We start from the raw sequence: 18424 nt of genomic DNA, 5'->3' as shown, positions 1-18424 counted from the left end.
CTAAATCCAGGTTCAACAGTGGATTGAGCCACTGAAAGGTCGAACACGGCATATGATCCTCCAAGTTGTAGGGCCGTCACAGGTCAAGCTCAGACGACCTGCGTACTTTCCTGCTATATCTGTAGAATAGCAATGGAACAGTAATGAGCGTACCGGGCATAACGAACCCAAGCAGGGAATTGCCCCATCCATATCCCAAGCCGCGTATATGCGCCAGCCCCCAGCGGCAGCAAGGCACCCATTAGCGAGCGAGTGATGATCACCGTGGCAGTCGCCGACGCCGCGTACTGTGGATAGCAAGCAATCACATAGATCTGCAGAGTAATATAGATACCCACCATGCTGAAAGCAAAAGGTGCAAGGCCGATAATGGTGACTATCCAGTGCGTTTTCTGCTGAGTAGACCAGCCGGACCAGAAGAATGAGACGGGAACGAATAGGGCAAAGAGGATGGTAGTTGCTAACCGCATTTCAGGCTCGTACTCGTTTTTTTTTGTTTTTTTTTTGCGCTTCTTGAGTCGCCTGATTATGCGGTCAGTGGCTAGTGCGAAGACGATTTGGCCTCCGATGAGGCCGACCCCGACTCCGAGATATGCGAGGCTGTTGATTCCGGTGCTCCAGCCATATGGGGTTTCGAGATATCCGTTACTGTGGTGAAGAGCAGGTAGAGGCAGCCGTATAGCGTGGCTAGATATATGGCGACAGGGAAGACGATCGGTGAACGGACCAGAAGGTCAAATGGCATGATCAGCCGCTTTCCATGAGAGCTTTTATACAACGCCTTTTGGGTTTTGTCGCCAGTTCTACTGCTCTCGTAGAGAAAGTGACTGCGAAATTGCGGTTGGAGGAGGGATTGGAGAAAAAACTAGGGCAGATACAAAGCTTCCGCGTGACCAAGATGTCTAGAGCACTTGTTGCTTTTCCAAGGTCAAATCATTCATTGACCGGCGTATGTCTACGGAGGCTGGAAGACTTAGAAATCGGCTGCGAGCATAAAACGCAAGCTTTGAGGGAGTCGGCCACTTGGAGCGGGCGAAACACTTCCAGCAGGGTTCAAAGACAGAATAGGGTTCGTATACCTGGGGAAACGCTGTGTCCGGTTGCTTTGTCCCGGGATGGCTACCAAGCATATCATTTACTCGCCAAGGTTCAATTAATGCACGTAATGCATTTGAGCAAGGACTGTCTGACAGGTGAAAAGCGCTCCAGTGTAGGTATCGTATCATCAGGCATTCAACCCAAAGTAACCTGGATCATCCGGATTTACTTCATGAAGAAGACAATTTCTAACATTGTCGTCCGCGTCGACCAACATCTGTATCTCTTTCGCTATGCTGTCTTGCGCCTCGCGTTGCCCTTCATCGCCCTCTGGGTGAATGGGGTTTTCGAGTGCATATCGTAAAAGATATGCGAGGCCCTGGAGTTCCATCTGTAGCTTTTCCAGCTGTAACCTTCTAGATTCTTCTGGAGAAGGCGTTGATGTAGATTTTGACCCTCTGTGTTCGGTATCGGATTCCTCCCCCAAGATGTGTAGCCAGCAGGAGCATATTGCACCTAGGAGCTCGCCTCGCCATCTCCAAATTCGTGGATGTGCGCTTAGGATTACGACCCTTGCGACTGAGACCGCTGAAAGAAGGAAGGGTGGATGTGCAGTTCCAAAAGGGTTGGACAGGGTACTGTAGAGGAGGGGAACGATATCCTGAAGATATTTGGTAGTATGAACTCCTAGATCCGTGCACGTAGCGCAGATTTGATTGAGAAGAAGAGTTGATAGACGGGGGTGAGGGAACGAAGCGAAGGTAGAATCTGACGTGGTGTTTGTGGAGCTGATATGGTGGAAGGAGGGAATGAGGTGATCGCGTAAAGTCTTGGTTGTGGTTGATATGAACATATCCTCCTCTTTCAAACTTATTGAAGGGGCTTGGTTAGCTGGAGGGATGAGTGTTTTGTAGCTTGCTTGAAGGAGGGCGCGCAGAGCTGGGTATGCTGCTGCGAGGAGCTGGATGGAATCATCTTCTGGTGTAATTGTTGGAAGCGAGTGGAAGCAGGGTCTGATAGCATCTTCGAACACGGAGGAAAGATTTGTTCGTCGGAGAATGTCAGATTTGCTTTCACGAATTGGGTTTAGCAGTTGAGTTAATAGGAGGCAACCACGTCGTTTGACGGAGACGCTCTCATCGTCAATTAACGTGAGGATAGGTGGCACTAGAAGAGGGAAGTGTGCTTCCAGATACGTGATATCTGTTGACTGAATCGAAGTTAGTAGGGTTAAGCGTATGCATGTAGCTACCACACACCTGATATTGATGGATAATCCACGAGAATACGGTAGTGATATGGACATCGTGTATCTTCCATGGCTTTGTCTCAGGATCCAGAACACTCAGATCAAACCGAGGCAATGGAATGGGGTGAAGATTCTTTCGGCCGGTTGCTGTTATTGCAGGATTCTTGGTCTTTGCGAAAAGCGGTTTGATCCGATTTTTGAGGATGGATTCCAGTATATGCCAAAATGTTGATGATTCTGAGTCACTGGCGAAGCTCTTCAACAATGCATTGGTGGTAGAGCACGCCTCGTGTGTAGTCCAGGCATCGTCCTCGGAAGTAACACTTGCCAGAGCAACCACAATGTCCTCTGTAGCGGCCACGGCGTGTAAGGGTGTCAAACCAGCCAAGGCTGAAATCACCGACACAGCGAGAGTGCATATCTGGCGGCTCTGGTCTAGCACTAAAGCCACGGTCAGCTCAGTCAGAAGTTGGCATCACTGGGGACCAACGTGGCGATAAAGATCCGTCGAGAGACTCGGTAAATACTGAAGACGGGATAGCCAATTTACTCGCCCAGCTATAGAGATTTTCAATAGCTGCTTTATCGATTTCTGACAGGCTCTCCCTTTTCCAATCTCGCAGGAATCCCTGCGCGATCATTAGAGCCTCGCAGGTCTATCGAACGTTAGCAACAGCCACCCATCGTTGAAATATGAGGTTCATACAGCAGATTTATCCGAACCATAATTGGTGGATACTTCTTGCCAGAGTTGATCCAGATTCTGAGGATTAGCTTGTTTATGAATGGCTGAATCAGAAGTTAAAAGTGACTCTGGGGGCTGAAGCGCTTTGGGTGTCTCGTTGCGAAGTTCTTCCATCATTCCACGTCGAAGCTGGGTGGTTTCCTCAGGCAATCGGAGGAGAGTAAGAGGAGCTCAATGACAATCAGAAGTGGGGCAAATCTTGTTCCTTGCCTAGTGTTGCTTAAACGAAAATGAAGTAATTAACAACCATGCTCCCGTGGCCTAATGGTAAGGCGTGTGACTTCTACATCGCTTGATTGAGAGGAGTCTCAAGTACGCGGTAGAGGTATCCCAAGATTGCGGGTTCGAGCCCCGCCGGGAGCTCATTTTACGTTCTAAATTTTTTTTAGTTACCGTTTTTGTGAAACGCCGCGTCCTGCTTGCTAAAAAATGACTGAAAAACTTCAGAGCTCACGACAGTCTTTCTGGGCCCAATATGTTGGCAAAAATATTTGCTGTTGATGGCAAAAGCCAGGCGCGTAGGCAGCAACGCAGCTTCTTCTTCACTTTACAGATTAAGAATGATTACTAGTGCCCTTGTCATAACTGGGGCTGGATTGCTATGCTAGTACTCTCAATAGATCGAGCCTCTGGTGATGGATGTCAAACATCTGCTACCAGGAATGTATCGCAACCGGGCCATGTTATTTGGTACTTTAGTCTCTCGCTAACTCAAATACCTAGCTCCTCTCGTCTGCGACCCAGCTCCTCTAGTGCCTGTTGCTTGTCCTGATTCTCAGGGTGTAGCAACTGCCACTGAATCACAAAATCCAAGGCCGTAGACAACCATCGGCCGCTTTTCGCGTCCAAGAATTTCTTGACCTCGTCCCCATTTACGATGGGCTTCAACTCAAATGCACTGTCAAGTCTTTGTTCGAGAATGTAGGACAGGAATCGATCATAGGTTTGCACCACTGTGTGGACGAAGTAAGCAAAATTATCCTGCACCAATGACATTCTGATTAGAGAAAGCTTACCTTGGACAAACTCACCCCCCTGCATGATCTCCTGTAGCAGAGACAAGAGGATGCAAAGTCTCCAGTCCTTCTCCCAGGATCGGATGTGTAACCCAACCTGTTGCCGGATCACCGCTGGTGTCCCTTGCATTTGACCCTCAACGACTGCGGCTTTGACGTCAATGATGTTACGCCAGTGGTTCGCGGTCTGTCCCAGCATTGTAACCGTTTTATTATCTGCCCGTAGGCTATCCCGAGCAACCTCTGCCATCCGGGGTAGAAATGACTTCTTGCCGCTAGGCGCAGGCCGCGTAGAAACGGCCGACCATGGAGCGTGCGCAGCAATCATCCAAGCATAGTACTTCTCGAGCGTGTCGCGCACGAGCAAGGTGCGGACGCGCTTCATAGCTTCTACCTCCTCATCCGAGGACAATAAGCGATGGAGGGCATCGTAGGCGAGGGACCAAGATGATGTTTCCGGTACCACATCATCCTGATGATTGGCGAAAATCGTTGGATAAAGCTTCAGTCGATCAATAATATGAAGAGCCCTGCGGGGGTCAGGGCCTTGGAGCATCTTTTCCACCTCGATACCGACACGCTCTTTGCTAATTTTATGCGTGAGTGCGTTGCTAATTTCGCCATGCTGCATCGCAGTCTCAGTGTCCGTGTCAATGCGGTAACCCAGTCGACTAGCAAATCGAATCAGCCGCAGCACTCGAAGCGGATCATCTTTGAAAGTCTGATACGGCTCCAGCGGAGTTCGAATGATTTCATTCTTCATATCCAACAAGCCCCTCCCTGTAAAATCCTCGACCTTGGACTCGTTCAGGTTGTAGAAAAGAGCATTAATCGTCGCATCACGGCGCAAAGCATCTTCCTCCGGCGTTCCAAATTCCATTTGTGGAGTTCGACTGTCTTCGGAATATGACTCCTTCCGCAGATTAACTAAATCTACATCAAAGCCAAAGATTTTCGTTGTCACCGTTTCTAAGTGCTTCGACTTTTCGGGGTTGGCCTCAATTTTGTGGAGACGGATGATCGCTTGTTGTAGTTCCCCTTCTTCATGGTTTTTCCGATACTTCTCCAGAATCCCAGGTTTGTCCAAATACTTCTTGAGGTTCGTCCCAAACTCGTAGCCAGTCATGTTATTGATTCCGACATCAATGTCATGGCTTTGCACGCCCAACAGCTTGTCCCGTACCCAGCCCCCCGTAAATCGGAGCACAGTATCTGGAGTGTCGGCATTGCTGCGCGCACCTTTTAAGTTGTGTTCCCGGATGTACTGAGCAACATCGACGAGGAGGGTCTTCAAGGTATTTTCGAGAGGCGTGAGCTTGATAGTAGGAAGTTGCGGCGAAGCCCAGTCTTCGGGTGGGGTCATGACTGCCGCAGGTATCTCGACAGGAGAGGCTTGAGAAGTGCGTCTCCTCTTGCTTGCTCGCGGGGAGGGAGAGTCAACAATCTGGAGACGGCTCATATAACGGCTGTAGGGAGTAGATTGGGTCGGACGGCGCTTTGAAAGAATGGCTAAGGGTTCGGAGAGTGGGGGTCTGGAGAAGTATGTCGCTGATTGAGAGAGTCTGACAGAACTATGAGTCAATAAGAGGGAAGACGCAAACATTAAGGGAGCGCGATCCCATGGAGGGGAAAGAACGAGGGAAAGCTATGTGATAGCAGGGTTGGATATGCCTTTGAGTCATGGCATCAAAGAAGATGGCGAAGCTCAGCCGGCGAGAACGATCACCGCCTTCATTATTGGCTGTGCCAATTGCTCTCTTCGCATCCTAGCATTGCTCTGTCAAAGAAATAGCACGACTCAAACAATCTTTATTCCCTGCCCGAGCCAGTCGCTTGATGCTGCTGTTTGGTTCACATGTTGAGGGATGCGCAAATCCGCCGCGATTCGCTCGATTTGAACTGCTCCACGTTTCGGCGTCTGTGACTTGGCCTTGTCCGGACAACCGCCTGACGCCTCACCTTCAAGTTATCGTCATTGCTTCACATCAATTCCGCATCTTCACGCCGTGTTGCTTTCTTTACGACTTTCTCGACGTCTGATATCCTCGTACTCCTCGTACCATCAGTCCATGGGCTAGACCTACAGCCTCCGAGTTACCATTCCTTGTTATTTCTCGGAATCCATTCGGGTCCATGACATCGCCCGGAGATGCTGCTCCGGTCAAACCTCCGCCGTCCTTCTCGCCCGGCGTGCCGCGTGTCGCTTCCAAGACGAGATACCCCAGCCAGCGGCGCGACTCGACTGCATCTCTAGAGTCGGACCGGGCTGAGTCAAGGATAGGCACGTCTCCCACACCCCCGCTATCGCGAACCACCTCCGAGCTTCCGCTCCGAACTGCGTCCCCCCACGGCCGGCCTGCCAGGTCGTCAACTCCGCAAGCAGGGAGGTCGTCGCTGGGTTCACCCGTAGATGGACGGGCAGATGCCGCGCTAGAAACGCGATCCCTCATCATTCGCTCCTTCTCTCCTGTTATTGGTGTTTACGCCTCGCCTGATACCGATGAGCTGGTGCGGCAAAAAGGGTTCAAGGATGGCTTCTGGGAACTGATACGGCCGTTTGGGGAAAATGTGCCCGGGAAGCTTGTTATTCGGGATAGCGTTGGGTCAAGTCGCGGCTGGGAAGATTATGGAGTGCGGTTCGTGGATTTGAAGGAAAGCTGCCAACCCCCTGACGGTCTGAATCAGGGGCGAAATTCGTCTCTGGCCCAGGTTGAGTCTGTTCTAGAAAAGCAGCTAGAATCGCCTGATACTCCGCTGGGCGGATCGTTACACCATAACGACCTTTTGGGTCCCTCCACTACCTCGCCTCTATATAAACTATACCTACGCCAACTGCTGTCGATTGCCACTGCCTCTCCCCACGAAACATTCCGCCATCCTGTTGCAAGTGTGATTGCTACCAGCTCGCGCAATCCCGCTCCCCTCGAGTCCCTCCGGCAACTGTACGCAGATACGAACAATGGTAGCAGGAGGGTACCAGACTGGATCCACCCAGAGTACCTTCGATACTACGTACTTGTGCACGATGAAGACCGCGACGACATATCCGAGTCAACCAAGCTCTACGATCAAATGAAGCGCCATTTTGGCTTACATTGCCACTTGTTGCGGTTACGCAGTAATCAATGTGTGGTTACGGATGACGATAGCGTGCAGGTGCCGGAGTGTGAGTGGTTGTCGCCTTCTGAGCGGCTTCTCAGCCGCGCGGGTAAGTTGAATCAAGACCCGAATTTGGCATATTTCTTGTGCTCTTCTTGCTGACACATGTAGAACCATTGGTCGACCTTGACTCGGACGGCCTTTTGTATCTATTCGAATCTGACATCATGGCAATTAAAAGCTTTGTCCGAGAACTGGTAGCCCAGTCGGTCATCCCGTTCATGGAGAACAAAGTAGCCGTTTGGAATGATCGAGTGGCGTCAAGACGGCGTGGTATTAGTGGCAGGTTCATGTCAATGTCACGAAAATGGGCAGGGTTCGGATCTAGTTCTCGCTCCAGCTTGACAGGCGCTGGTGGCGGGGCGAGTGGGAATTATAATGTGGCTCATGGCTTCTACGACTATGACAACGACGAAGCTTTGTTACGGAAAATGGCAGACTATGCTTTCATGCTCCGCGATTGGAAGCTTTCCGGATCTACGTATGAGTTGCTACGCTCAGATTATGCCAATGATAAAGCTTGGAAGCACCACGCTGGTGCTTACGAGATGTGCGCCGTGAGCTTACTCTTAAATCCTCTCGGAATGGGCACAAAGACGAAGCTTGAGAACATCGACCAGATGTTCGAAACGGCATGTTATTCATATCTTACTCGATGCTCAGACGCCCCCAACACACTGCGTTGCCTTACCCTAGCTGTTGAGTTGTTGAAAATCCGTGGCGGCTCGGCCGCCGAGAGCGCAGCCAAGTGGGCCATGCGGGCCATGGACCTGGGCTTAATAGAGTCTATCGGGCAGGCCCTTTTCAGCGAAAGAATCTCAGCATGCTATGCCTCTCGAGCTCCCGTGAACGGTGTGCGATGGGGTTCGCGACGCCGCAAGGCCGGGATGTGGAGTCTCTTCGCAGCTGACATGTGGCTTCGACTCGGAAAGCCAGCGCTAGCCTCTGCATGTCTCGAAGAGGCCGAGCGTCTCTACGCGGACGTCATGGGGAGCGATGGTGTCTTTCCAATGCCGGAGATGCAGACACTCGTCGACAACCTGCGGCTCTCAGTGAAAGTCGGGTATCTCGAGGCCCGCGGGCTGGATATCAAGGAGGAAACTGGCAGCACGGATCCCTTGGACAACGAGGAAACTAGTGAGAAGCTGGACAGACGGTTGAACCGCAGGTCCTTGATCGTCAACCCGCTGGACATGGGAAGTCTTGCTCTTCCGCCGGTTCAGCCAGCGAGGGACGAAGATAATCTGGGCAATGACGATTTTGAACGAGCATAATCATAGGCGATGACGGATATGAGGCGTATCATAGGCTAAATAGTTTAATAGATTCACAGTTGTCTCCCGCGAGACTTGTACAAACTGCAGTTTTCCGAGGTTCCAATGTTTCATTCATTGTATGTACGGAGTACAACATATACATGGAACGACGTTTCTATTGAACGGAAGCTTGGTTGCCAGGGTCCTTGAATAGTCGCACGTGACAAAAGATCCTTATCGATAAGCCCCAACAGGTGATGTTTCAATTTCCAAGATCGCAACTAAACTCCACTGGCGATCAACCTCAAATCATTAAAAGTAGTCAACCAAAAATTGTTATCAACTCGTTACCTCGAAGCTTCTCATAGCTCCCGAATTAGCGAACAACCGATCCGAACCATGAGCGACCTTCTCAAGTATATTCTCACCCAAGACTCTTTCAGAAAGTACAGTAAACACACTCTAGCACTCCATAAGAACCAACTAACCAACCGTCGCTACGCCAGAAACCGCCTTCCCTCGCTCTACTCCGACTTCTCGACTCAGAAGAAAACGAATCCCGACGGGTACCACGTGAATGCCACGGCATGGGAACAAGCCTTGGTGAAGGCCGCGCGGAATGGATACATTGCATCATCGAGTGGTAGTAGCCCCGGTTCGGAAGCGGCGCAGAAGCGCAAGTCGAATCATTTGGTGCTGAGGGTTGATGATGGCTTGGTGCGCGATCTGGAGAGTCCGCAGTTAGGGAGGCCCGTTGCGCTGGGGAGTGTTTTTGTATGTTCCGCTCCTCTCTTCTCTTGCTTTTGAGGTTATGGTGCGAGCACTACTGCTCTGATATGGAGTGTGCTAACTCTTGGGCTTTTTCGGGGTGTATAGGAGGATGCTGTCTGGAATCGCGTCATGGTTCCTCTTCAGTTGTTCAAGGCTAGCGGGACAAGTTTGCGGAAGCCACAATGGGGTCTTATAGATACAACGGCGCTGAGTCCCTGGAATGTCATGGTCTGGGGTCTGAAGCAAATACGCGGCATTGTGGTTGGAGCTGTGTCAGACGGCGGGAAGCTACAGGCGCAGGAATTGGTGTTGGTGGAGAATCTTCAGGTATGTGCTGGCATGCGCTGGGTGAGTACCGTTCTTGAGGGTTGCTGATACTTGTTTAGGAGGCTGCGGATAAGGTGGTGAGGCGAGTTATGGGTTCGAATCCGTCGAGGACGGAGTTGATTTATACGAAAGAGGGCTTTGTGGAGAGCTTCGCGACGATTCTAGATGAGGAAAGTGAGCTGTCTAATGCTGATTTTGATGTTCTATTGCTATATCTATCCCGTGATAAGGGAGCCATTGCGTATGATGGCAAGGTAAGTAACAGCTTATTCTTCGGATATGGATATGAGCTGATTAGGTCATAGACGATCAGATTCCGTCCCACAAATGACTCCCCAAAGGAGATTACCCAGCAAGACACGACGATTGCCTCCATTCGGTCTCTGACAACGACAATGTCGAAACAGGTTGAGGGTCTGGAGAAAAAGATTGCCGAGCTTAACACAACAGCAAAGGCCGCCTTAAACAATAAGAATCGTGTTTCAGCTCTCGCTGCAGTGCGGTCTAAGAAGCTCGCGGAGCATAATCTGCAGCAGCGACTTGATACTCTGGCACAGCTGGAACAGGTTTATCTCAAGATCGAACAAGCGCAAGACCAGGTTGAGTATGTCAAGGTCATGCAAGCGAGTACCGGCGTCCTTCGAGGTCTCAATGCCCAGGTCGGAGATGTGTCCAAGGTCGAGGATGTGGTTGAGGAGCTGCACGAGGAGATGTCCAAAGTGGATGAGATCGGTAACATCATCGGAGAAGCTGGTCCTCAGATCGATGACACTGAAATCGATGATGAGCTTCAGGAGTTGGAGTCGTTGGAACGTGCAGCGAAGGAAGAGGAGGAGGCAGAGAAGACCCGCAAGCAGCTCGCCGAACTCGACAACCTCGGTCTGGAGACCAAAGGAGCTATACGAAAAGCACCGCTTGACCAGAACGTCGGCTCCGCTTTGGAAGAAAGTATCGAGAAACTTTCGCGGATGTCAGTAGAGGAAAATGCTTGAGCTTACGCTCACTATGAACAGAACTTCGCGCGGGATATATCTTCTGGAACATCTATCGTCACCGAACGGCTGCAAAGATATTCTTCGATAACGACAGCTAGTCACCAGTTGTTGTTAGAGATCAGGGTCCTCTGGGTTCTGTTGTACTCCAGAAATCCATTCGAGGGGCGCACTCTCCATAGGGGTCGATGCAAGGACGACACCATTAGGTAGGTTCGCATTCAAAACCGGGGCTGCTGGACTGGCTGGGACTTCGGGCATTGGCACCTTCCCCGACGCTTCTACGACTGGAGAGCTTTGCGGCTCATTCGAGGCAACTGGTGATGCACTAGGTATTGTCGAGCGGACGACAGCATCGCTCTTCTTTCGCGCATTTGCAATTAGTTGCTTAAAGTCGGTATCATAGCTCGCCGACCATCCAGCTGAATCAAAGTCCTTGCGCATGACAGTGCTTGTTGTGTCAGTTGGGGTCGACGAGCTTCCACCTTGCGTGCGCTCCCAGACGTCAAGTTCACGCAACAATTGGCTTTTCGGCTTCGGCGCTTTGGAGTCACAATTTGCATTCCATAGATTCATCCACTCGGTATGCCGCCTTTGCATCAGGGCTCGTGGGCCCGAGTGCGGTATACCGAGATCTTTCAGTTTCTTGCGCAGCACTGTCTCCTTTAATAGCGAGTAATTGATGGCTGGGAGTCTTTCAGGCGGTTTTTGGGTAGCATCTTGGAATGGTCTGCGTGGAACGGTCGATAAAGAGCTATCGGGTACAAGTTAATTGTTTTGCTCACAACGCTGAAGGTTGGCTGCACATGTCTCACCCGAAAGCTGCCGGTTTTGGTTCGGTTGAACCGCCCTGCTTGCCTGTGCATGAGTCAAGATGTCGGAACACGGCCTCGTTCTTCATTCTCCGTCGACAGATAGGGCACGGGACCAGCCCGTCATCTGATCCGAGAGTTAACTCTCTCCAAACACAGCTAACGGAGTGTTTAATAGACTCACCTGGAATATACTCCTCATCTTCAATGTCGTCAATGATCTCTATGGCAGCAGGCTGCGCCGACCGCGACATCCCCCGACTTTGTGACCGAGTGCGCACCCCTTCATCGGACTTCGTCTCTGTTCCATTGACCTCGTCCTCGAGTTTGCGCTTCTTAGTAACAGGCTCCTCAGTATCTGCCCCCTCAATCCCAGCAGCAATGCTCCCACTCTTCGTGGCCCTCTTGGCCAGGTCCAGCACACTCGGTCTCGCATTTGTAAAAGCTTCAACAAGCTCCTGAACAGCCCAGTTCCGCCGCAACTTTAATTCCTGGTCTGAACTCCGACACGTCGGGCATTTTCCCTCTGAACTTAGACACCTCCGGATACACAGCGAGCAGAATGTATGACTGCAGGATGTAATAACGGGGTTATCGAAAAAGTCTTTGCAGACTTGACATCGCAGCGAGGACTCGAGCGGCGCGAGCAGCTTCAATGGCGTGTCGAGCCAGTCCGTGGAATCGGGGAGATCGAACGCCGGCTCCATGGGTGTTCGCGTTTCAAGACGTGCCAGATCGGAGCACTATTAACCCTCAAAATGATGGGCCGAGGCAGCGATCGGTGCTCCAGGCTGCTTCTTCTTCGTCCGTGAGTGAGGCAACTTTTTGAGCAGCAGGAAGAGACGGATTGAGATGCCAAGACCGAACCTGCAGCTGACTGATACGCGTAAAGTGGTTCGGCGGAGGCCCCCGACGCGTCACCGATCACCATGTTTCTTGGAGCTCGATCGCAAACAGAATTATTGTTGAACGACTGACAAAGTCGAATTCCTGTTGATCTCAATGGCAGTTGCTGATTATAAGAAGTACTTGGCGGAAAATGTCCTCAATGAGCGACGTACTGTGCGTATTGAGGAGATCCCGCCCTGCTGATGAACTCTTACTGACTGCGCGGCATTAGGTTACTTATCGCTCGCTCGGTCGGGCATTGAGGGCTCATAGCACGTTGGCAAAACAGTTAGTTCTCCTTTATCCCAGTGGTTGCAAGTGAAATGCGATGCTGACAGGCAAAGAATGCTATATGACTTCCACCACGCCGAGAATGCGAAGAAACCTCGCAGTGTGAACGCGACCTATATCCTTACGGGCATACAGAAGGCCGAAGATACTGCAAATGGCGCAGGAGCCAACGGTACATCCGGTGATGGAGATAAAGTTATGCCGAGTAGCCCCTACATCCCCAGCTCGATGCCGAATCAGGAGGCTGCCACGGACCAAGTCCGTATTTCCTCAGTGTTGCTAGTGCGCGAAGAAGATCTGGAGGGCAAGTTCTGAGCTGAAATATACATGTGGCTTGGTTGTTAACGAGGCACGCAGATGCGAAATCAACATTCGAGTCATTATCGTCCATATACATTTACAGTCTCCAGCCTACGTTACTTCAGGATCTGAATGTTCTTACCGATGTGGCCAGGGAGATGCTCGTTGCCCACGCCAAGGAGGACCCCTTAGAGTATGGGAAGCAATGGGGTATGATTCAGAACAAGAATGTCAAGGTATGGCTGGATATCACCATTCGCCTCCAATTTACGCAATGCTAACTTGATATCCGAATAGAGGAGAACAGGTGTACGACCGCCGCCACCCCCTCCCGCGCCTTCGAGTACCATTCCTGCGAAACGGCCCGCACAGTCCGACTCGCAGCAGAGCAAGCCCGAGGTTAAGGAGGAACGATCAGATACCAAACCAGTGCAGCGCCAGAATACTTCATCAACAAAGCCAGCGGAGAAAGCCGCGCCGGCGAAGAAAGAGAGGGGAAGTTTGTTCAGCTCCTTTGCCAAGGCGAAGCCAAAGCTTAAGAAGGAAGATTCATCTACGCCAGCTGCTTCCGGCGCTGAGTCGGTGAGTGTTGGCCCAATCAATTTCTATTCAATGAACTGACGATTGCCTAGGCCGAACCCAGCGGTCCTGAAGATGGTGAGCTTCCTAACAGCGTTGCTTCTAGGTATCAGCTAACGAATTACAGTTGTGCTTGGTGACGCCTCCGATGACGATGAAGAGCAGGAGGAGCTCTTCCCCGAGTCCAAAAAGCCGGCATCAGCCGAGACTCGTGAAAGCAGAAAGGAGCGTGAAGACAGGTTAAGGAAAATGATGGAGGATGACGATGGTATGATCAACAGCAATGCCTCTCAGAGCCACGCTAATGAAGTGCAGATGAGGATGAAGAAATGCCAGATGCTACAGAGCCTGAAGAGCCCAGCGCACATATTGACCAACCGCCTCCCCAACAAGAAGACCTGAAGGTCGAAGCCATCGTCAAGGGTGGCCGCCGGAGAGGACGACGACAGGTCATGAAGAAGGCAGTGAAAAAGGACAGCGAAGGATACCTTGGTGAGACCATGCGCCTTTGCCTCTGAAAGAATAGCACCATGCTAATGAGATTCTAGTTACTGTCGAGGAACCCAGCTGGGAGTCATTCTCAGAGGATGAGCCCGCACCGCCGCCGCCGAAGAAGAAGCCAGTGGTCAGTGCGCCAAAAGGAAAAGCTGGTGCCAAAGCGGGACAAGGGAATATTATGTCTTTTTTTGGCAAGAAATGAAGCTCGAACGTTGGTTCTATTTTAGTGAAAGGGTGTGGTGATCAGCAGTGGCTGTTATGCGCAATTCTTAGCTCTGCACTCTGCGGGTTAGATGAGCCATGGGAAGCAATCGAGGGTAGTCACGCAGTCCATCATGACTTTGATGACCTCGAGGTCACAACGGGCTGTAGCATTCGCGAAATCCTGTTTAAGTAGTATACTAGGCAGGGCGAGGCACCTCAGAGGGGCGGGGGTCTGTAGTAGAAACTCAGAAGGCAAACAAACCATGGACTAGCTTTGGGATCCACCAAATACCCTACAAGCCACTGGGCTGCGAGAACTTTATGAATAGTTGTATGGTTTGTAACCCGAACTCAGTACTCCGTAATAAATGTATGTATACAACAAGGAAGAAGAGAAGCGGGAAGCGGGGAAGGAAGATCGCCGGCGGCGTTGTGCAGTGGAGTCTTGCTGTCTCCGTTTTCGACTCCGCATTATTTCGAGTCCACCCGCCATGTACAACTCCCCAAATACCACAGCAAACAGGGGCTTCAGCTCCATTTTACCCTTTCCTCCCAATGTGACCTCCAAGTTGAACTCTACAATGATTTCCCGATAGACAGTCCTCCAAGTATACTCGCTACACCACGATGCACTCCCCACTGGTTCTGGCCCTTTCTCTCGCGAGTCTGGGAGCAAGGGGAGCTACAGGCCTGCAGGATGATGCTGCACTTCTTCGACGGGCATGTCCTGACTATGTCTCATATGCTTCAGCGCCGCAGTGAGTATTTCTTTTACATGGATGGCAGTGTCCGCGCTAATCTCCTTCCGCTACCCGCAGTCCTCCCTACAGTGACGGCCCATTAAAGCTACCCTTTCAACGACCAGCTTTGGAATGCCGGACCTTCCACTCATCCGTCGTCGAGCAAGTTATTGAGGATGTCACATCCCGTTTGGTGGATAAGGATCTCGCCCAGCTGTTCAGAAACGCTTTCCCCAATACTCTCGATACCACGATCCGATGGCACACGGACGGGTCCACGACAGCGACAAGGAAGAGCAAGAAACAGAACGGCCAATGGGAGGGTCCCCAAAGCTTTGTTGTGACAGGAGACATTAACGCCGAGTGGTTACGCGACTCGACGAACCAATTGGCAAACTATCAGACTCTCGCAAACAGGGACCAGGGGCTCTTCAACCTTATCCTCGGAGCTATCAACACACAGGCCGAATTTGTTATACAATCTCCGTACTGCAATGCATTCCAGCCTCCACCTCCAAGCAATATCCCTCCGACAAGCCACGGGCAAAATGACCAAGTTCACCCGGCATATGAACCATCCACAGTATTCGAGTGCAAATACGAGCTCGATTCCCTAGCCAATTTCCTCGCTCTCGCAACAGACTTCCACAGCAACACAGGCTCAACCGATTTCCTCACAACCCGCTGGCTCATAGCCCTTGATACCCTTCTCCAAGTCCTAGACGCACAGTCCCGGCCAACCTTCAACGGCGAAGGCCAATACATCACGAACCAGTACACTTTCCAAAGAACAACAACGCTAGGAACCGAGACCCTGAACCTTGCAGGCATCGGCAATCCGCTTAACAGCGGCACAGGCCTTATTCGCAGCGCCTTCCGCCCTAGCGACGACGCAACGATCATGGGCTTCTTCATTCCCGCAAACGCCATGATGGCCGTGCAGCTCCAGCGGACAGCAGACATGCTCCGCGCCGCGGGCGGACACACCGATCTCGCAGATAACCTCGAGACTCGCGCTACCGATTTACGGCAGGCTATTCAGGACTACGCTATAGTTAAGCACCCTAAGTATGGCAATGTGTATGCCTTCGAAGTCGACGGCTACGGATCCCAGATCCTCATGGACGACGCAAACGTCCCTTCACTTCTCGCCTTGCCTATCCTTGGCTTCGTGGATCAGGAGGACCCAGTCTATCAGAATACTCGCAAGATGATCCTCTCGAAGGAAGGGAACCCGTACTACCTCACCGGGTCCGGCTTCCATGGCATCGGCGGACCACATAGTAAGCCCGGCCCCTCCAACCAACCTTCTCCCCAAAATCACGCAAGAATCTAACTAAGAGTAATAGTCGGCCTCGAAAACGCCTGGCCCATGTCTCTACTCGTACAAGCCATGACCTCTGACTCGGACGACGAGATCACGCGGTGCATCAACCTCGTCCGTGACTCGAGCCTTCTCGGTCTGATCCATGAGTCTGTCGATGTGAATAATATCCGGTCGTATACACGGCCGTGGTTTGCGTGGGCGAACTCGGTCTTTGCGCAGGCGATCCTAAAGGTTGCCACTGAGCGGCCGCATTTGATTTTTGGGAAGGGGGCTGAGCCGTATGTCCCATGATATCACTTTATAGGCTCTGGCTCCTGGATAAAGGGGATATGTGGCACACATACTGTTGTAGTTCCTTATGCGGTAAATCTTGGCTGTGGATATCAAGCATTTGCAGAGTAAAGGAGCGCTTGCATACTCTGTATCTGATGGCAGAGTCTAATTGCTATATACATTGTAAGACATATGCGAAATGTGCTAACGTGGGTATACAACGCCCTAGAGCAACATGAATGTTCAAGAAGGGTCTAAATCAGGACCCTCCTTAACCCCTCAGTCCCGCCCAACACCTTACGCCCCGTAACCGGACATCTCCCCTTCCCACTCTCCCACTTTCCCTGCCGACTCTTCCGCAGCCGCGCAGCGTCTGCATCATCCCGCTCTCCATTTCCATCCTCGCCATCGACAAGGTCATCCTCCCATGCAGCGCCAGCACCGTCCCCGTTCATGAAGTCCAGCTGGCGCTGGTGCTCTCCGTTAAGCCAGTGGAAGATACATACGTAGCAATACACGTAGCCGGTCTGGCAGGCTGTGGGGTTCGTCAACTGGTTCAAGCAGACGGGACATGATGAGGCAGCGTCTGAGCCGGCCGGTGGGAGAGGAACAGTAAAGATAGGGAGGTATGAGGAGGCGGATATGGGTGGCTGGATGCGCTTGGCCGGTGATGACTTGAGGGCTGATTTACGGGAAGGCGATGTTGTGGTGGGGTCTTGTTTCTCGCTCTTGGCCGTCTGTTTGCGTTCTGAGGGCGGGACCATCCCCTTGGTTATGGGCGCTGGGAGTTCTAGGGCGTCGGTGGCTTTGCGGGCGAGTTGGCGTGAAAAGTCGCTTGCGTGCCACCATTCGAGGAATTTGAGGGCGAAGATAGATGCGGGGAGGAAGTAGCGGAGGGATGTAAGGAGTTGGGGGTAGATGTTTTGTGGGCTTAGGAGGCCTAGTAGGCCTGAACCGGGGCGGCTTCGCGCCCCGCGCGGGTTCTGAGGGTTTCCTTCCAGGATCTTGGCTATGGCATGGTGGTCTGCGGAGCTGAGGCGGCGTATTCGCGAGCCAATCAACCAAAGGAATGGAGAAGAGTATTTGGTGTTGTCGAAGAGGTAAGCGAGGTTGAATGCGAGGATGGAGAAGTAGTACGCTGCGTTGACGGAGGGGTAGACGTTGCGCAGGAACCATTTGTAGGCGTGCATAAAACGTTGACGAATTGTCGGACTAGGCGGTAGGTCATCACTTGGGTTATATCGCGGCCCGCCGCTCATTAGGAGCGACGCTTGTGGAGCGGCGTGAATGTCGTAGCCTTCATCTAGCTTGCGCTTGAGATAAGGAACGCCCACCATAATCAAGAGATTCTTCCACACATCTGGTGTACGCAGCTTGAGGCTGTCGCGGACCGGGCCCGGCGCACCGAGCTGGGCTCGAGGAATCTCGCCATTTTTCGTCAAAAGAACGCGTTCGCGCTTGAGGGAGTAGAAGTTCTCTGTGAACGAGCCGCCGAAGTTGCGCAAATAGTATCGTTCAACGATAAGTGAGAGGACGGCGTAGACTTCATCGAAGGAGTTCAAAACCCGGAGCAAGTATCGAGGATGACGGTGTGTAGCAACGGCAAGGATGTAGCGTAGTGAGGGAGGGAGGAGGTCTGATAGCTGTTGCTCCGCAAGCAATTCTGGATGAAACAGTTCAGTGGTGAGACCGGGCTTGCTCCGCATTGAGCGCGGTCAGGCTTACCAAATAGTGAAGGCTTGAGCTCATCGAACTCTTGCTGGAGACTTGGAAGGTACTCCATTGTGATGATTAGGTAGGCTTAATCTGTCTCTCCAGGAAACGACTCAAAGGGCAACGGAAGAGAAAGACAGGCAAGAATGAAAGTTGCGATGAGGAGCTGGTTCCGGTGTGTTTGGGGCCGAGGCTCTTCGGCACGTGGTCATCTTCCGAACTTCTCAATTATATACAGGGGAAAGA

The 18424-nt window shown here is 51.7% G+C and overlaps 8 protein-coding genes and 1 non-coding gene across 9 annotated transcripts; 5 read left to right on the top strand and 4 right to left on the bottom strand.

The window, feature by feature from the left end:
• Positions 1-144: 144 nt before the first annotated feature.
• On the bottom strand, positions 145-1112 carry BJX68DRAFT_229730 (uncharacterized protein). Its single transcript, XM_071039086.1, has one exon. It carries the CDS (start codon positions 743-745, stop codon positions 542-544), a length of 204 nt encoding a protein of 67 aa, XP_070902780.1. The 5' UTR covers positions 746-1112; the 3' UTR covers positions 145-541.
• A 113-nt stretch (positions 1113-1225) lies between these two features.
• On the bottom strand, positions 1226-5411 carry BJX68DRAFT_253240 (tRNA adenylyltransferase; the record flags this gene model as incomplete). The annotated part of the gene is made up of 6 exons (XM_071042691.1): positions 1226-2248; positions 2298-2728; positions 2838-2943; positions 2994-3139; positions 3752-3985; positions 4049-5411. 6 exons carry the CDS (start codon positions 5409-5411, stop codon positions 1226-1228), a joined length of 3303 nt encoding a protein of 1100 aa, XP_070902779.1.
• On the top strand, positions 3283-3395 carry BJX68DRAFT_t35. The gene has a single exon. It is a non-coding gene; the product is annotated as a tRNA-Arg (tRNA).
• Positions 5412-5805: 394 nt separating the features above from the next.
• Positions 5806-8565, top strand: BJX68DRAFT_229725 (TRAPP III-specific subunit 85 family protein). Its single transcript, XM_071039085.1, has 2 exons — positions 5806-7256; positions 7319-8565. The coding sequence occupies exons 1-2, from the start codon at positions 6182-6184 to the stop codon at positions 8479-8481; spliced, it is 2238 nt and encodes a 745-aa protein (XP_070902778.1). The 5' UTR covers positions 5806-6181; the 3' UTR covers positions 8482-8565.
• A 178-nt stretch (positions 8566-8743) lies between these two features.
• BJX68DRAFT_193390 (putative vacuolar sorting protein SNF7 family protein) lies at positions 8744-10610 on the top strand. Its single transcript, XM_071037438.1, has 5 exons — positions 8744-8909; positions 8970-9237; positions 9340-9561; positions 9621-9815; positions 9867-10610. Exons 1-5 carry the CDS (start codon positions 8863-8865, stop codon positions 10551-10553), a joined length of 1419 nt encoding a protein of 472 aa, XP_070902777.1. The 5' UTR covers positions 8744-8862; the 3' UTR covers positions 10554-10610.
• Positions 10611-10667: 57 nt separating this feature from the next.
• On the bottom strand, positions 10668-12072 carry rad18 (E3 ubiquitin-protein ligase RAD18; the record flags this gene model as incomplete). Its single annotated transcript, XM_071044692.1, has 3 exons — positions 10668-11307; positions 11369-11492; positions 11550-12072. 3 exons carry the CDS (start codon positions 12070-12072, stop codon positions 10668-10670), a joined length of 1287 nt encoding a protein of 428 aa, XP_070902776.1.
• A 125-nt stretch (positions 12073-12197) lies between these two features.
• BJX68DRAFT_229718 (uncharacterized protein) lies at positions 12198-14480 on the top strand. The gene is made up of 9 exons (XM_071039084.1): positions 12198-12427; positions 12486-12541; positions 12598-12848; positions 12902-13080; positions 13142-13426; positions 13477-13501; positions 13551-13691; positions 13739-13915; positions 13972-14480. The coding sequence occupies exons 1-9, from the start codon at positions 12368-12370 to the stop codon at positions 14121-14123; spliced, it is 1326 nt and encodes a 441-aa protein (XP_070902775.1). The 5' UTR covers positions 12198-12367; the 3' UTR covers positions 14124-14480.
• A 131-nt stretch (positions 14481-14611) lies between these two features.
• BJX68DRAFT_193366 (glycoside hydrolase family 125 protein) lies at positions 14612-16601 on the top strand. Its single transcript, XM_071037437.1, has 3 exons — positions 14612-14883; positions 14944-16148; positions 16215-16601. The coding sequence occupies exons 1-3, from the start codon at positions 14753-14755 to the stop codon at positions 16481-16483; spliced, it is 1605 nt and encodes a 534-aa protein (XP_070902774.1). The 5' UTR covers positions 14612-14752; the 3' UTR covers positions 16484-16601.
• A 118-nt stretch (positions 16602-16719) lies between these two features.
• On the bottom strand, positions 16720-18248 carry pex12 (ubiquitin-protein ligase peroxin 12; the record flags this gene model as incomplete). The annotated part of the gene is made up of 2 exons (XM_071044691.1): positions 16720-18128; positions 18191-18248. The coding sequence occupies 2 exons, from the start codon at positions 18246-18248 to the stop codon at positions 16720-16722; spliced, it is 1467 nt and encodes a 488-aa protein (XP_070902773.1).
• Between the last annotated feature and the right edge of the window lie 176 nt (positions 18249-18424).

This window comes from Aspergillus pseudodeflectus (genome assembly GCF_044049435.1).
Source record: "Aspergillus pseudodeflectus strain CBS 756.74 chromosome Unknown BJX68scaffold_7, whole genome shotgun sequence".
Classification (NCBI taxonomy): domain Eukaryota; kingdom Fungi; phylum Ascomycota; class Eurotiomycetes; order Eurotiales; family Aspergillaceae; genus Aspergillus; species Aspergillus pseudodeflectus.
The sequence above is the reverse complement of the archived record's forward strand: the minus strand, read 5'-3'. Positions and strand labels throughout refer to the sequence as shown.

What these genes read in the sequence shown, in the direction of transcription:
- BJX68DRAFT_229730 (XM_071039086.1), bottom strand. Translation starts at nt 745, where the DNA reads ATGCCATTTGACCTTCTGGTCCGTTCACCGATCGTCTTCCCTGTCGCC.
- BJX68DRAFT_229725 (XM_071039085.1), top strand. Translation starts at nt 6,182, where the DNA reads ATGACATCGCCCGGAGATGCTGCTCCGGTCAAACCTCCGCCGTCCTTC. An exon ending in GCGGCTTCTCAGCCGCGCGG is followed by an intron (nt 7,257 to 7,318) that starts GTAAGTTGAATC and finishes TGACACATGTAG; the next exon opens with AACCATTGGTCGACCTTGAC.
- BJX68DRAFT_193390 (XM_071037438.1), top strand. Translation starts at nt 8,863, where the DNA reads ATGAGCGACCTTCTCAAGTATATTCTCACCCAAGACTCTTTCAGAAA. An exon ending in TGTTGGTGGAGAATCTTCAG is followed by an intron (nt 9,562 to 9,620) that starts GTATGTGCTGGC and finishes ATACTTGTTTAG; the next exon opens with GAGGCTGCGGATAAGGTGGT. An exon ending in CCATTGCGTATGATGGCAAG is followed by an intron (nt 9,816 to 9,866) that starts GTAAGTAACAGC and finishes ATTAGGTCATAG; the next exon opens with ACGATCAGATTCCGTCCCAC.
- BJX68DRAFT_229718 (XM_071039084.1), top strand. Translation starts at nt 12,368, where the DNA reads ATGGCAGTTGCTGATTATAAGAAGTACTTGGCGGAAAATGTCCTCAAT. An exon ending in CTGCTTCCGGCGCTGAGTCG is followed by an intron (nt 13,427 to 13,476) that starts GTGAGTGTTGGC and finishes ACGATTGCCTAG; the next exon opens with GCCGAACCCAGCGGTCCTGA. An exon ending in ACCCAGCGGTCCTGAAGATG is followed by an intron (nt 13,502 to 13,550) that starts GTGAGCTTCCTA and finishes AACGAATTACAG; the next exon opens with TTGTGCTTGGTGACGCCTCC.
- BJX68DRAFT_193366 (XM_071037437.1), top strand. Translation starts at nt 14,753, where the DNA reads ATGCACTCCCCACTGGTTCTGGCCCTTTCTCTCGCGAGTCTGGGAGCA. An exon ending in TCATATGCTTCAGCGCCGCA is followed by an intron (nt 14,884 to 14,943) that starts GTGAGTATTTCT and finishes CGCTACCCGCAG; the next exon opens with TCCTCCCTACAGTGACGGCC. An exon ending in TGGCATCGGCGGACCACATA is followed by an intron (nt 16,149 to 16,214) that starts GTAAGCCCGGCC and finishes TAAGAGTAATAG; the next exon opens with TCGGCCTCGAAAACGCCTGG.